Below are 17,325 nucleotides of genomic sequence, written 5' to 3'. Positions count from 1 at the left end.
TAACGAATTTTTAAAGTTGGTTGTATTACGAAGTTAAGCGATAAGAAACAAAAAAAAACATACGCAAATTGAGAACCTCCTCCTTTTTTTGAAGTCGGTTCAAAATTCAAAAGTAGAACCGAAATCAGTCAAGGTAGGTATACTATAGAAAAGTCAAAACGAAACGACACTAACCATAACCACAGATAACTAACGCGTAACGCGTGCTGTAGCGTAGACAGAGTAGAGAAGAGAACGCCTCGCTCTACGCTACGCTACGGCTATATAATTAATATTAATTTTTATTAATGTATAGCGAACTTACCTTAGATACATAAGTCAAAGGAACTTACGCTTGTTTATTAAATATTCTACTTTTAGCTTTGAAAATATATTCAAGAGCACCTATGGTTTTTAGTTACAGATATAATCTGTCCATAATTACGATGTATTATCTGTGTCATGCATAAACCACCAGATAACTAGAGCACCAATCAGAAATAAACAGTGCTTTCGCCTGGCCAATCAAATAGAAGTATCAGTCAAAATGCATTTATCCTTGCAAGTTGCAACATGTGTGATTCGTGAATGCATTGTCATTTGTCTGTCATACAAAACAAACGGAACAAGTGGAAAGCGTACAGTGTTTGTGTGCTTTGTTATTTAATAATTTGGTGCTAAAGTGATTTAGGAGATAATTTATGAGTAAAAATGCTGTAATAAAGTGATTAGGTAACTATAAAAAATATTTTTTATGCTTTTATATACTCAAATGAAGTATCTTGACTTCAATATTAGTTTGTGCATAGGAGTAAGAATTGCATGCTTTTGAGATACGAAATGTTTAATATAAAGTAAAATATTAAATGAATACAATATCTATGCAGCTACCAGTTATATCTCACGTGTTTTTAGGATATTATATTGCAAATCTAGTTTAAACTAAACTTGCGTGTAAACTTAAAAATGCATAGACTGATTTGTTGTGAAATAAAGAAGTTTTGTTAATAATTGTAACAAAAAACATCACAGGGAAGTTGGTTCTCAAAAGAACAAGTAAATTATGTACATCTTCATTAACGGTGAAGGAAAACATCGTGAGGAAACCTGCATACCAGAGAATTTTCTCAATTCTCTGTGTGTGTGAAGTCTGCCAATCCGCATTGGGCCAGCGTGGTGGACTATTGGCCTAATCCCTCTCATCCTGAGAGGAGACTCGAAATCAGCAGTGAGCCGAATATGGGTTGATGTCGAAGCCTTACAGTAGCTAGAGCTCAAAAAGGATTGTCTACAAATAAAATACAAATTAACTTTGTCAAAGCTGGTTCAACATAGTGAATAGTACTTGTAGAGCTGTTAGTCTCCCATGGCACAATAAGCTCTACAAGTACCAGTACATCTTAATTCTATATGCAGGGCATAGCTACTGCCGTATCAATAATATGGGGCCCCTTACGTCTTACTACACAATCTCACTTAACACTTTTGCTGCAGCACTGATTTTTCTGTACGTTCCTCTGGTACGGTATGAGGTTTTTTGAACTCATACTAAAACTTCAAGTAGCGGTACGAGGTCCATCGACCTCGTATCTCTTGAACACACTAAACATACAAGGTCAATAGACCTCGTACTGCAGCGAACGTGTTAATCTAGTGCTTCCCAGGAAAATTCATAAAAAAAACTACTATCAAAACGAAAAAACCTGTTTATTTCCCAGATTAAGTGCACCCAAAAGTTGGAAACATCATACATAATTGGTTAAGTTTCTGTCATGCTATGCTACTATCTGTATGTGTATGTGGTGGACTGTTGGCCTATGAGTGCCCTCTCATTCTGAGACGATACTCATGCTCAACAGTGAGCCGAATGATGATGATGTTACTTGTTCATGCCTCTTATATCTGCTTAAGTTTGGTTCTTTCCAAATAAAAATTTGTATATTTCATCTCAACTTATTTTGTTGTTTGGTGTTGTAGCATATAGCCACTTTACAGAAGAGACAAATAATATTCATAATATTATGTATCCATTACCTGCAACTCTTTTGATGTTTTTGATTCACCTAGTGGGAGCTCTTTCTGAGTATTTAAACATTTCACCCAATTTCTGGAAAGTTTTTGGGTATACAGAAATGTAAACTATTGAATTAATTACAAAAGTTTTAGCTAATTTGCAATGTCGAATGTTGAACTATGGTATGTTGCTCTCAACTAAGGTGATTTTTGTCTTTGTATGCCGTTCATAATACTATTATCGTTAATCTCGGAAAACTCTCAAGAGTGAAAGAAACTGTCACCCACACCATCCAACATCTTCTTCTTCTTGTTCTTCTTCATAGACATAGAAGGTAGTATCATGTTTGTTTTTAACCAACTTCCAAGAACAATGAAGGGTCAATTTTGTGGTGTTTTTGTGCTGCTTGCCTAGTGTATATAGCTCTTTTGTGTTCTAATAGACTTTTTTATTTTATTGCTTTTAGGTTTCTGTACGCAAAGATTATGGTTACTAAGACTCGACTATGTTTCTGTCTGTCACCAGGCTGTATCATGAACCGTGATAGTTTGAACCGTGATAGGATGTGAAAGCCCAGTGGATATGACCTCTGCTTCTGATTCCAGAGGGTGTGGGTTCAAATACGGTCCGGGGCATGCACCTCCAACTTTTCAGTTGTGTGCATTTTAAGAAATTCAATATCACTTGTCTCAAATGGTGAAAGAAAAACATCGCAAGGAAACCTACATAATAAAAAATTTTCTTAATTCTCTGCATGTGTGAAGTCTGCCAATCTTTCTGAGAGGAGACTCGAGCTCAGCAGTGAGCCGAATATAGGTTGATAATGATGATGATGATGATGATGTATTTCTGTTGCTGCTTTAACAACAAACACTAAAAATAAAAGTAAAATAATACTCTCTCTCTCATACAACAAACATGATTTTTTCTAGAAGTAATGTTACAGAAACCTTGGCGGCTCAAACTTGGTTATTGTGTTATGTCGGTATATATCTGTAATTTTTTAATACAACAATATGCAGCTGATAAATACATTATAATGAATAAATTACATAATTATAAAAAATAAAATACATTTAAATGCATTTCAGATTTATTTGAATATACCAATTTAGCAATTACAATGACATAGGAACCACATAGTAAATGAAAATGTTTTTATCAGTTAAAAGTGTACTTCCGTTAGTAGCCTTATCAGTTTATTGTTGTTGACCACAAATTCCCACAGTGACACAAATTTAACATCAATACTTTGCTCTAATGCACTCCAACAAATATGACTCAAGTTCAGATCTAGATAATAAGTCCTTGACATGGTAAACTAAATACAGGTGCTATTAAGGAATTGCATATACTGGCTGTGACTATGTACTGTATAATATAAGTAGTTGCTGTAAACTAATACTTCTAATATATAAAATTCTCGTGTCGCGGTGTTCGAACTTGAACTCCTCCAAAACGGCTCGACCGATTTTGATGAAATTTTTTGTGCATATTCAGTAGGTCTGAGAATCGGCCAACATCTATTTTTCAAACCCCTAAATCCTAGGATAGGGTAGTGGTAGGGTAGGGATATGGTATAGGGATAGGGTAGGGGTAGGGTAGCGGTAGGGTAGGGGTAGGGTAGGGTAGTGGTAGGGTAGGTTTATGGTATAGGGATAGGGTAGGGGTAGGGTAGTGGTAGGGTAGTTGTAGGGTAGGGTAGGGTAGGGGTAGAGTAGAGGTAGGGTAGGGGTAGGAGTATAGTAGTGTAAGGTAGGGATAGGGAAGAAGTGCAAATAAATAAATTAATAAGTCAAAGCGAAGCTTGAGCGAGTCTGCTAGTATTAGATAAATTTTTATTTTTAGGGTTCCTAATGCAAGGGCTTGCAAAAAGTGTTCATACTAAAGCCATACTCAATGTCTACTGTTTACCAATAATACCTACTGTTTACCATAACATATTTATTCTAAATTATGTATTTAGTGTTATTCCATTAAAATGTTGTTCAAATATATTAACTATTTGTTCCAAGACTATTAATCAAAAAATATCATTTATTTATGAACAAGTTAGTTATAATTATTATTAGGTGTGAAATGATTAGCAATTTCTACCATCATTTTTAATTTGTTTGTTGGTAAACAGTGCATATTGAGCACGGCTTTAGGGTATGTACTATGCATTAAAATTTGTTAAGGACTAGGGGACGCCCTTAGACCTCTTCAATCCAGCCCTTACAGTAGTATCACTGTAAAAATGGGGTAACTTCTCCCGTTTTCCCAACATTTCCCTTCACTGCTCTAACCTGCCTAGGAATATTAAGAATAATTGTACCAAGTTAAAATCCGTTGAGTAGTTTTTGTTTCTATAATGAACATACAGACAGACAAAAATTTTACTGATTGCTTTTTTGGCATCAGTATCAATCACTAATCACCCCCTGATAGTTATATTGGAAATATATTTCATGTACAGAATTGAATGCCCTACAGATTTATTATAAGTATATGTATTGTTTTTTTATCACTTCAATTCTACTTATTATAAGCCCTGGATACATTCTATGAGTAAATGATTAATTTTATGACCCTTATCTGTGCTTTGGTTGCATGTGCACAATATAATAAAGTATCACCAATTTTATAATCGAATTATCAATAAATAAACTTGGTAAGCCCAATAATATTGTTTACATAATGAAGCTATGGAGTTGTATTACAATCTCAATCTTAATTTTTACTTCTACTGAAGATAAGCTCCTACTTTTATGTAGAGCTAAATATTATTCCATGTAGGTACTTACAAATGTGTCAAATAGTAAAGATTTGGCTTGGAGCTAGGTATGTTAAAACTGTAGTAAATTAGTTTAAATTTAAATTTAAATTAATAGTTATACCTACAATTTAACAGCCACATTGTCCTACGAATTGCGTGGTACAATATCTCGTTCCTACGCTCTGAAATTTTAATTTCCTGTTAGCTACCAGAATCAAGAAATTTCGTAAATAAAAAAGTTGATTGTCTCATCGAGATGAAGCTACTCACAAAAAAATAGCTTCTTAGTAATCAGGGGTTCAAAATGTTCTAGGGATCCCTGACTATTATAGTTATTATCTACTTAAAAAGTTAATTTTTTGCTTAAACTTCAATATATATATTAATAAGTAATTATGAAAACTATTTATTTAGGTTATACGAAGATAATTCGGTCAGCTAATGTTTTATGAATAGTTAGAATTTAGAATTCATATAATGGTTAGGTATTTATATTTTCCGCGTAAATTTTTACGTAGACACCCGAATCATCGATAGCGACCTTGGCAGTCTTACTACGGTCAATGGCACACGTATCTAGTTGTTCTGATATTTCTGTATGTATGTCCATCTTATTTACGTGTAGGTGTCTCTAATCGGCAAGGTCATGTTATTGAGATTTTAGTAACGATTCATTTGAACACATATCCATTCTACTCTTATATGCTGTTAACTGTTCACTTATTTGGGCAGACTCATTAAACTTTGTTGTTTTTATATTTGATACTTCATTTTTTTTGTTTTGTATGTAGGTGTTCTACTTGGTTGTTCAGTTATTTAAAGAGATTCGTTTAGTTCGGTTGTTTTTAAGATTCACAATTAAATTGCGATTTTTATCTTAACAAGTGTTTTGTTCTATAACTCACCAGATGCCGATTATTTTTAAGGTACATTATAAACATGTTTATATAGGTGTGATAAGTACATTAATAATCTCTAACAATTAGAACCTTTACACCATTCATTATTTTCAAACAACAAAATTTATCTAATGAGCCTTTTTCTTGAGCTTTATTTCTATCTTTTACTTATGTTGTACATCATTTAATTATGTTAATATGTAAACTTATATTACCTACTTTTATTTTTCTTACTAGAAGATTTGTTAAAATTTACAAAAAAATACTATAGCGCAGCGGTTCTCAAACTTTTTTGGAAGGCGAAATATTTGACAGGACCTTACAATAAAACAATTGTTTTTGTAAATGTATTCTTTATTAATTAATACCAAAAGTACAATGTAACATTTACTACTTATTACATACTTAGCAAGTTATTACATAACGAGTATAATAATAGAAGATATTAAAAAAGAAAAAAAACTTATGGGAGGTATGAAACTGGTACTGAAAAACTGAAACTAATTGGTACTGAAACTAATTGGTAGAGTTATATGGTTAATAGGTAGTTTGGAAGCTCTTGCTGAGTAAACGGAAATTATAACTAAACTGCTTCACGGTGCTAAGCTCCTTTAGTTGTGATATTTAAGTCAGTTTACTTTTCAACTGACAAAACACGAGGGTTAGTAATAATTGTAACTACGATTTTTATCTGTTAAGAGTACTTAACAAAGCGTTAGCTTTAGCCAGAGTAAAGATATGTATACTGTGCTTTAGCGTTTTCTATATATTTTTTTTATTCTTTACAAGTTAACCCTTGACTCATCTGATGGTAAGTGATGTTGCAATCTAAGATGGAAGCGGCCTAACTTGTTAGTAGTATGAAAATCCACACCCCTTTATGTTCTGTGAGAGTGACTAAACAAGGTCACTATCGCATTACAAATTATTATAAAACCTTTTTCAAGTAATGTCGGTTTAGTAAGAGCCCTTGACTACAATCTCACCTGATGGTAAGTGATGTTGCAATCTAAGATGGAAGCGGGCTAACTTGTTAGGAATAGGATGAAAATCCCACCCCTTTATGTTCTGTGAGAGTAACTAAACAATATTACTATCGCATTACAAATTATTATTAAATCTGTTTTAAGTAAAGTTCGTCGGCTCAGTAAGTTGATAGTATTTGCAGTAATATGATACAAGCTCCCGAACAAAAATCAGTGAATCATGACTTTTGGTGTATAACGCTAAATAAGTTCAATAAACGGGTTAGTCATTACACCTTTTGTAAACATTACGATTGGTCATTATTCCATTCGAATACGATCAATCTCCCGTGTTATCTTTATTTATATGACTAGGTATATTTTTATTTTATGTAACTTAAGAGAATCAAAAACAAATTAACATTTAAGTAGTAAAAGAATTCTTTGTGACAGAATTCATTTTTATATGTAGGTACATAGGTAATCTCTAAAAGAATTCTGTCATAAACAATTCTTTTAGAGAATATCTATGTACATATAAAAATGAATTGTTGTTCGTTAGTATCGCTAAAACTCAAGAACGGATTTTTTTTATTTAAAAAAAAAATATTTGCCATATCTTTTATAATATGACCAACATTCCCATTCCCCTCCAACTAGTCGGGAAAGACTGTGATAGGAGTAGGTACGACAATAGACCATCGGGGCGAGGATCGAACCACCAACCTTCGGTGATGAGTCCGACCGCTCTTACCGTTGAGCTATTGAGGCTATGATGAGATTTATCTTATCTTGGTCTTGAAATGTTCGTGGAGGTATAGAGAAGGTTTAAAAAGTGAGAAAATTTAGAATCATTGCCGGGAAATTTCTGATACAAACGTTTAAGAGTCAAGGGATAGTGTAGGGGTAGGGTAGGGGTACGGTAGTGGTAGAGTAGGGGTAGAGGAGGGGTGCACATAAGTCAGTCAGTAAGTAAGTCTTATGTGCACCCCACATAAGTCAAAGCGAAGCTTGACCGGGTCCGCTAGTCGTCAATATAAAAAAATCTAGGTTTAGTTTACAAGCACTTTTGAAACGTCCAAGTTGACTATTCGTAAAGACTCTACCACTGGTTTCGGAGGAAGGTCCTGCTGAAAAGAGCGAGCAAGAAACTCGACAATTGCTCTTTAAAAGAAATAATAAATCATTACAATTTACTTTCTGTATGAAAGTGGAAGCTGATCCAATGGCCTCCAAGCATCTCTATCATTAAGGAATTCAGCAATTGTGTTGTAACCTCTACTATGTAAATGTTTTATAACACATTGCTTAGACTTACCTAAAAACACAGAATATATAGCACTTGGGCTGCTTATATCCGTGGCTTTAACTTATACATTGACAGGTCCTTAACTGTCTTATGGATCTTTTTATAGAAGTGAACATCTAAGTAGAGTCATGCTTATTCTTCGCCAAGTAGAATTGATATGTTTCAATCTGTAAATTTTTAAAGTAATTCGTATTTGCCTACCTGATTATTCAATACAATCATGAAATTCCTACATTATGATTCATAAAGTTATCATGGAACGCAAAGCATTCTTCACAAAAATTACATTTATTTCTGTTACACGAATTTTAAATAGGTTTATTTAAATTCAATCTCTAATATTTCCTATACCTATATTTATTATACAGTTAAAGAGTTTTTGTTAAACGCACTAATATCAGGAACTACTTACTGGTAGGTACAAAAAATATTTTTTCAGTGTTGTATGGAAGGCGACGATATACGACATTCACTATACAATTTATACCTAAACGAGTGTAATTGAAGGTTAAACAAAAAGTCAGTCAGATATCAAGATAGGAAGGAAAAATATCTGAAAACAAACGCATTTTCTAAATGACGCAAATTATAAAATTATAAAATTAAAAATTGAAATTATTGATACTGTAAAAATAATATTAGCAAGTTTAGAATTTAAAAAAAACATACCGGTCAACTTGAGGACCTCCTTCTTTTTGAAGTCGGTTAATTAATAACTATACACAAATGAAGTACTTTTAACTCCTTAAAAGCGTGTTAAAAAGCAGAATTACACACGAAGTCGTAACTATATCCAAATAATTGGGTTTTCCTCATGTCCTTTGTTCATGTAAATAACATAAATAGTACATGTTTAATATGAATCTATATTCAATTTCGTCATATTTTTACTACCAGAAATGTTAGTAAAAGAATAGGTAACTCTGGTAACTATACCTAATTAAATTTTTAGTTCTAGTTTAGTAGTTAGTTTAGTTAGTTTTTGACGGAGGTCCTGGGTTCGATCCCCGGCTGGGCCGATTGAGGTTTTCTTAATTGGTCCAGGTGTAGCTGATGGGAGGCTTCGGCCGTGGCTAGTTACCACCCTACCGACAAAGACGTACCGCCAAGCGATTTTAGCGTTCCAGTACGGTGTCGTGTAGAAACCGAAAGGAGCGTGGATTTTCATCCTCCTCCTAAAAAGTTAGCCCGCTTCCATCTTAGAAAACGTCATAACTTACCATCAGGTGAGATTGTAGTCAAGGGCTAACTTGTAAAAAATAAAAAAAAACAGTTCTTTGCACAATCTAAGAGGCAACAACTTGCAATTTAGAAAGTAAAATGCAGATGCGTTCAAAATTTATCTAATCACTTATCAAATTGTCAGGATATCTAATATCCTGACGTTGTAATCGTTGCATATCGGCGGAGGATCCAAGTGGGTTAGAACTTAGAATTATACACTATGCATATATAAAAAAGAGTGATACCGGTATGTCTGCTATTAAATAAAATAATAACAAATATTTATCCAATAATCATTATTTTTGGAACAGGTTAATTAAAATTATTATTATGTGATGTGTGTGTCATTTTTAATCTGTTTGTTGATAAAAATTCCACATCGAGTTTGGCTTTAGTGTAAACTACATAATAGGTACTATTACTACTTAATATTATAAACGCGAAAGTTTGTATGGATGTTTGGATGTTTCTTACTATTTAACGCCGCTACTACTGAAGCGATTTGGCTAAAATTTTGAATGGAAATGGATTTTACTCTGAATTAACACAGGCTACTTTTTATCCCAAAAAAATCCATGTTTTCCCGAGATTTGCGGAAACTGATGATTTTAATGATATGAATGTTTGTTACTCTTTCACGCCTCGACTACTTAACCGAATTAGCTGAAATTTGGTATTGAGATATATTATAGCATGGATTAACACATAGGCTTTTTATCCCGGAAAAATCCATGGTTCCCGAGGGATTTGTGAAAAACTAAACTCCACGCTGACGAAGTCGCGGGCGTCCGCTAGTAATACATATGTATTTGAAATCAGTAAAGTTAAACAGTAATTGTTATCGATTGTAAATTATAATACTGTATGACTTTTTCAAAAGAGCAACTGTTGAGTTTCTTGCCGGTATCTTCTCAGCAGAACCTGCCTTCCGAACCGGTGGTAGAATCTTTACAAATAGTCAACTGACGTGTCAAAAGTGCTTGTAAACTGAGCCTACTTGAAATAAATGATTTTTGATTTTGATTTTGAAGTCAGTCGTTAAAAAATTAAAAAAAAAAAAGACACAAGTCAAGTCGATAGATCAAGTTAGTGTATATCTGAATATAAATAACAGTGAATTGCGTTTCGGTCCAGATGTGCGTCAGCCCGCGGCCATGGACAGCAGGAACCGGATGCTGCTGCAGCACCACCAGCAGGACATCGTCAGGGATCTAGACGTCAAGTACATCCTCGACGAGCTGTTCACCAACAATGCCATATCGAACGAGGTCTTCGATCATATCTACAACTTGGTGAGATTGTCATTTGTTTAACTATTGATAAATGCCTCCTTGGTCCTGTAATTTAAAAATATACATTAATACATATTATCTATATCTATATTATATTTATTGGTTACAGTTTTGATTTGTTAATTATGTTGTCCTGACAAGTGTTGTGAATCATAACCTTTGTTCGACATTAGTTTTCTTATATTTGTAATCACTTTTAAGTCTTTTAATATACCTACATAATATTGATTAATTTAGTTTAACGTACAAGCAAAGATGAAAGCTCATACGCTGTATGTAGTACTGCTCCCATTTATGGGATAGTTCCGCTAAATACCTTGCTGCTTTGGATTTAGTGGATAAACGTGCTAGAAAACTCATTGAAAATGAGCCATCGCCAAAAGGTTGCCTGTCTATCGGTGTTCTACAAAATATATTTCGGGATTTCGGGCTCAGGAATTGTTCTTTTTTTATTCTTTACAAGTTAGCCCTTGATTACAATCTCACCTGATGGTAAGTGATGATACAATCTACGATGGAAGCGGGCTAACTTGTTAGGAGGATGAAAATCCACACCCCTTTCGGTTTCTACACATCGTACCGGAACGCTAAATCGCTTGGCGATAGGTACGTCTTTGTCGGTAGGGTAGTAACTAACCACGGCCGAAGCCTCCCACCAGCCCAACTTCTTGTATCACCTTCGCCGTTCCATCACATGACTCCTAAGCATCGCAGAGATCTGCACCGCTACGTCGTCGATATTCCTCAGACGCGTACACATTTCATCATGATTCTACCAAATAGACATAAATATACCAATAACCAACCATTCGCGAAGTATTTATTATTCTGCCTTTACAAGTGATGACGAATTTGATAAGATATCTTTTTCTTCAGACAAAGCGGCTACGTTAACAGAAAGTAGGTATACTTACCCGTAATTAAAGGAAAAATGTACTTGATTCGATAACGTAATTAAAGGAAAAATGGATTGGTAATTAAAGGATTCGATAAGAGTGCTACCTATTTTACGTATTAGTCATAATCCAAAGTAATATGTTCTGTTATTAAATTATTATCTATTGCACCCACGTAATTGATATCAATTTCATCATAATTGCAGAATAATACATATAGGTACGTTAGGTATTAGCTATTTTTCTAGCAAGTTTTACCTATAAAGAAAACATAAAAACCAAAAAAAAAAATTATAAAATACAGTTGAACCTTGACGGCCTCCATGGCGCAGTGGTATGCGCGGTAGATATACAAGACGGAGGTCCTGGGTTCGATCCCCGGCTGGGCAGATTGAGATTTTCTTAATTTTTCCAGGTCTGGCTGGTGGGAGGCTTCGGCCGTGGCTAGTTACCACCTTACCGGCAAAGACGTACCGCCAAGCGATTTAGCGTTCCGGTACGATGCCGTGTAGAAACCGAAAGGGGTGTGGATTTTCATCCTCCTCCGCACAAGTTAGCCCGCTTCCATCTTAAGACTGCATCATCACTTACCATCAGGTGACATTGTAGTCGAGGGCTAACTTGTGAAGAATAAAAAAAAAAAAAAAACCTTAAATATATTTAACCCTAAGCACCACTCGATATTTCCAGCTACACACACACTCGTGGTGGAGCTAGGTCCCCATGTCATCATCATCATTAAAAGCCGATGGACGTCCACCGCTGGACATAGGTCTGTTGCATGGACTTCCAAAAAAAACGGTCTCGAGCCGCGAGTATCCAGCGGCTCCCTACAACCCGCTTGATGTCCTCGGTCCACCTAGTGGGGGGTCGACCAACACTGCGCTTTCCGGTGCGAGGTCGCCATTCCAGCACCTTGGTCACCATGTACCTATCATTTATTCAATTGTATATGAACAATTTAAAAAACTCATATATTGAACCTCCTATTTTTTGAACTCGGTTAAGTTTGACTAATAAGTCACAAACGATTGGGAGGACTCAAGTAACTTTAAAGTGTTCTCTTTAACTTTCAAATAGGATTTTCTACATACGAAGATTTTATTAAAAAAAATAATTTCGTCAATGAAATTTTGTTTATTAAATATTTAAGTTATAAATGAGTTTAGAGTATCCCGAAATCATTAAGCTATTATATAAATATTTGAACAACACTAACTAGGTACATTATTTATGAGGTATAATGGTATAAACAGATATAACATCTGTGTTAGGCACTATAGTAGTTTTCAAGAAAAAAAAACACTATTTAGATTAACCATTTACTATTACACTATTTATATAGAGAGCCGTGATAGCCCAGTGGATTTGACCTCTGTCTTCCATTCGAAAGCGTATATTCCGCTCCTGAGTTTTTTGTTTTTTTTTTCTGATTGTGTAAGTGCCGTAGGCTCCTTATGGGACCTCAGCGGCGTCACCGGGGGGTTTAGGCGAGCGCAGAAGCATCGCCTGATGGGGCCCGAAGGCAGAAGAAAGTAGTGGGCGGAACGACTCTATAAGGGCGTCTCCTCTGAGACTCGGGCCTCGACTTAGAGGGCCGTTCGGGAAGGGTGTTTTGGCCTGAGTGTATCAGTCCGGGCGCCCCCGAGATCGTGAGTTAAAAAGCCCATCCGCTCCTGGGCATGCACCTGTAACTGTTAAGTTATGTGCATTTTAAAAAATTAAATATCACGAAAAACATCGTAAGGAAACATGCAAACTTACCTGAGATTTTTCTTAATTTTCAATGTGTGTGAAGTCTCCGAATCCTCATTGGGAATGACAGGTGTTGGACTATTATCCCAACACCTGTCATTCTGAGAGGAGACTCGTGCTCAACATTGAGCTGAATATAGATAACAACCCACTAACTGGTCTTTATGTAACTAGTCTGAGTTAACAAACTCAGACTAATTATATCAAGACCAGTATAACTCCCAAATTCACGAACAAAAATGTCTCTCATTTTTGAGTAAAACGAACTTAGATTAGGTATATATCTTATAATCAACTAGACGTTGTTGACCGTTTTTTTACACAATACTTTGCGTGTGTTACATGGATAGTCGGAATTATTTGAACTACTTTGTATGAAATCATAAAAAGTTTTTATTTTTTATTAATATTAGTTATGCAGTTCGGCTCCTATAAGTGGACTCGTCAACTCCTTGAAGTTTTGGGAAATACTCCCGAGCACCCTGTACATTAATTTACTATTTTATCATGACATAACTTGGTGTTTCAAAAGTGCTTATAAAATAAGCCTAATTTAAATAAATGATATTTGAAAATACATGTGTATCGAAATGTACCCTAATCAATACCTTATTGTTGTTTATGTAATATTGTTTGTATGAACAACAGACAGATCGCGTGGATCGTACAAGGTATCTCCTCGATACATTGCTGCAGAGCGGCAACAACTGCGCTTTCAATGCGTTCGTGGACAGTCTGGCGAAAGACTACAAGTGGCTGTGGGAGAAGTTGGCGGTGGAGAACAATAAAGACATGATTGAAGACAGTTTTGAGGACAACCTCAGTAGAGGAGACGTGCCTCGGCTGCCGGACCATTTTGTTAGAAGGTTGTCTTTGGTAAGAGTTGTTTTTTAAAAAGAATATTTGCCATTTCTTTTATTTATAGTATGACCAATATTCCCATTTCCCTCCAACTAGTCGGGAAAGACTGTGCTAGAAGTGGGTACGACAATAGACAAACGGCGTGAGGATTGAACCACCACCCTTCGGTGATGAGTCTAACCGCTCTTACCGTTGAGCTATTGAGGCTATTATTAGATTATTTATTACTAGTGGACGCCCCCGACTTTACAAATCGCGCGGGAACTGTCGCGGACTCTTTTTTAAAACTTTTAAAAGGAAACAATTCTGTCATACATGATTCTTGCGAAACTTTAACCGTTTACGCAGCGCACCCAGTGTAAGCTTTCAATAGAATAAAATCCCCCGATTTCGAAACATTCTTCATTGGTGCTTAGCTCCTATTGGTCTTAGCATGATAATACGTAGCCTATAGCCTTCCTCGATAAATGGGCTATCTAACACTGAAAAGTTCTTCGCGCGTTCAAACAAACAAACTCTTCAGCTTTATAATATTATTAGATAGATTACAGTTTTATCATCATCATCATTAACAGCCGATGGACGTCCACTGCTGGACATAGGCCTATTTTAAGGATTTCCAAACACCAGGGTTTTGCTTCCAGCGGTTCCCTATTAACTGCTTGATGTCATTAGTACACCTAGTCTAGGTCGGGGCTCGCCATTCCAGCATTTCCAATGTTCATCGGCTCTACGAACTACGAAGTACTCAATTGCACGTCGAAGAGCAGTCTAACGTTCGTACCAAGAACCAAAGTTTGTGATAGCCCAATGGATCCTCTACCTCCGACCCCGATTCCGGAGGGTGTGTAGTTTCGATTGCGGTCCGGGGTAGCACCTCCAACTTTTCAGTTATGTGCAATTTAAGAAACTAATATCACGTGTCTCAAACGGTGAAGGAAACACGCATACCAGAAAATTTTCTTAATTCTCTGCGTGTATGAAGTCTGCCAATCCGCATTGGGCCAGCGTGGTGCACTATTGGCCTAACCCCTCTCATTCTGTGATTAGACTCGAGCTCAGAAGTGAGCCGAATATGGGTTGATAATGATGATGATTTAATTAATATGAAATTCGATTGAATTATTTTATATCTTCAGGAGCGAGATGTGCTAGTAAAACTAAAGTCGATGAATCGCCACCAAATCCTAGTCCTCCACGGCATGTCCGGCTGCGGCAAGACGGCCCTGACCATCAGTGTCCTGCGCAGCAACCCCTTGCTCATCACGTCAGACTTCACCGGGGTCATGTTCTGGCTCAACTGCAGCGACTGTAAGACTGAGGACGACATTATTGCACAACAGAATAAGTGAGTATTTTGATTGTTTTACAAAAACCATGTTAAATAGAAAACTATCGTCTAACAGTACAACATTTCGAAGTTTCGAAGCAACAAAACGTTTTTCTACTGTATTTTTTAAGTCAAGAGTGAATATTCATTTTCTAGGCAATTTCATTTCAGCATAAGGTGCTGATAGACTTGAGCATATATTTGTAACATGACTTTAGTATGATAAATAAAAGAACAAATACTATTGCATTGCGTATGGTTACTTCTAAAACAGTATTTGCAGCGACCCAATATAAAAAACAGTCTTGTCTTTTATACAGTAAAATAAACCAACAAATAAATATTTATCCACTAAACTAACTGTAGAAATAAAGTTATTTCGTATTTGCAAGAGCATATGATGATTAAAGCGAAGATCTCTTAAAAATTCGTAAATAATTTTACATTCACATAAGTACAACATCGAATACAAATTCATACACACTCACACACGCTCACACTCACGCACATAAACCCGCGCTTAGTTTAAATTTGTTATTAAGAAAGAGCGAGACCTTCTGACACAGGTTTTTACTTAAAAGGTCTCAGCCACATCAGTGACTGTAAAACTAAAAATGATAAATTTTCATTTCATTTAATTTTCATTTCAACAGAACAAGCCGAGCCAAGCATATAGCCAAATATTGCTACGAACATCTTGAGAATTCTAGCGTTCGCTCTATTCCATGTTTCCATTCCAAGCAAATCTGCTAGCCAGAATGCTTGCCAAAACGCTCGATAGAATTGCTCGCTTAAAATATGTTCTCGTCTTTTTCTATTATGTAACACTTCGTCCGCGTGGAATTTAGTTTTTCACAAATCCCTCGGGAACCATGGATTTTTCCGGGATAAAAAATAGCCTATATGTTAATCCAGGCTATAATTTATCATATCTTAATACCAAATTTCAGCTTAATCGGTTCAGTAGTCGAGGCGTGAAAGAGTAACAAACAGTCATATCATCAAAATCATCAGTTTTCGCAAATCTCGGGAAACCATGCATTTTTTTCGGGATAAAAAGTAGCCTATGTGTCAATCCAGAGTTAAATCTATTTTTATTCCAAATTTCAGCCAAATCGCTTCAGTAGTAGCGGCGTTAAAGAGTAACAAACATCCAAACATCTATACAAACTTTCGCGTTTATAATATTAGTAGGTTTCGAACGAAAACACTATTTTTTTTTTATAATTAATATGTTTCTCATTTCAGATTATACCGCAAAGCGTCATCCCTATCCCTGCACATTTCACACATGAAGCCAACCATATCAATGTCCAGTATTTGCTCAAACGGCGACTCGCTCTCAAGCTACGACCTGTCCAGCCAGGAGTTGAGAGACAGGCTCAAGACGCTGTTCTCTGAGCCACAGCTCAAAGATGCACTGCTTGTGCTGGATGAGCTGAATGAGAAGAAATGCCTGGAGGCATTTGATATTGGCTGCCGGATATTGGTCACAACCAGGGATACTGATGTCGTTTCTAATTTCAATCCGCAAATTGTTAAGGTATTTTTATACTCATTTTCAGTATATTGTCAGTAGACATTCTAGGCCTCTAGGGTCACGCATCAAGAGAAGACTAGCGGACGATCGCGACTTCGTTCGCCCTTAGATCTCTTTAATCTAGCCCTGCCGCAAAATCTGTTCTTAGCGTATGTCTTCTAACTATAAACTCCTTGCCAAAAGTTTAACTTTTTAAATCAAGTGGTTTTCGATATTTATTGACGAGTTTTCAATGATTTTAATGTTCCTTTAACTTGACCAGACATCTCTTCTTATAGGTGATATGATGCTTAGATCTACCGTGCTGTGGATTTGATGATGTTAAAACCTTAAGGACCACTTTCAGATATAAATGGCCATGCTCTTAGTGTCAAAAAATGAGGTTTATATCTGTCAGATCAATAGTGCAGTCTATCAGCATAAAAATTGCGTGTGATAATTGACAGATGACTGTGCCTATCATTAAGCTTGAAAACTTTGTTAATTACCATAAAGATTTCTTC

The 17,325-nt window shown here is 35.7% G+C and overlaps 1 protein-coding gene across 1 annotated transcript in view; it reads left to right on the top strand.

Moving 5' to 3' along the window:
* Nucleotides 1-544: 544 nt before the first annotated feature.
* Nucleotides 545-17,325, top strand: part of LOC112045448 (apoptotic protease-activating factor 1) — a 38,949-nt gene continuing 22,168 nt past the window's right edge. Inside the window, exons 1-5 of the mRNA XM_052884942.1 lie at nucleotides 545-711; nucleotides 10,283-10,440; nucleotides 13,740-13,967; nucleotides 15,092-15,300; nucleotides 16,531-16,825. Coding sequence (XP_052740902.1) covers nucleotides 10,303-10,440; nucleotides 13,740-13,967; nucleotides 15,092-15,300; nucleotides 16,531-16,825 — 870 coding nt within the window. The 5' untranslated portion in view covers nucleotides 545-711; nucleotides 10,283-10,302. The remainder of the gene's footprint in view (nucleotides 712-10,282; nucleotides 10,441-13,739; nucleotides 13,968-15,091; nucleotides 15,301-16,530; nucleotides 16,826-17,325) is intronic.

The sequence above is a fragment of the Bicyclus anynana genome, chromosome 13 (genome assembly GCF_947172395.1).
Source record: "Bicyclus anynana chromosome 13, ilBicAnyn1.1, whole genome shotgun sequence".
In the NCBI taxonomy this organism is placed as follows: Eukaryota; Metazoa; Arthropoda; class Insecta; order Lepidoptera; family Nymphalidae; genus Bicyclus; species Bicyclus anynana.
The sequence above is the reverse complement of the archived record's forward strand: the minus strand, read 5'-3'. Positions and strand labels throughout refer to the sequence as shown.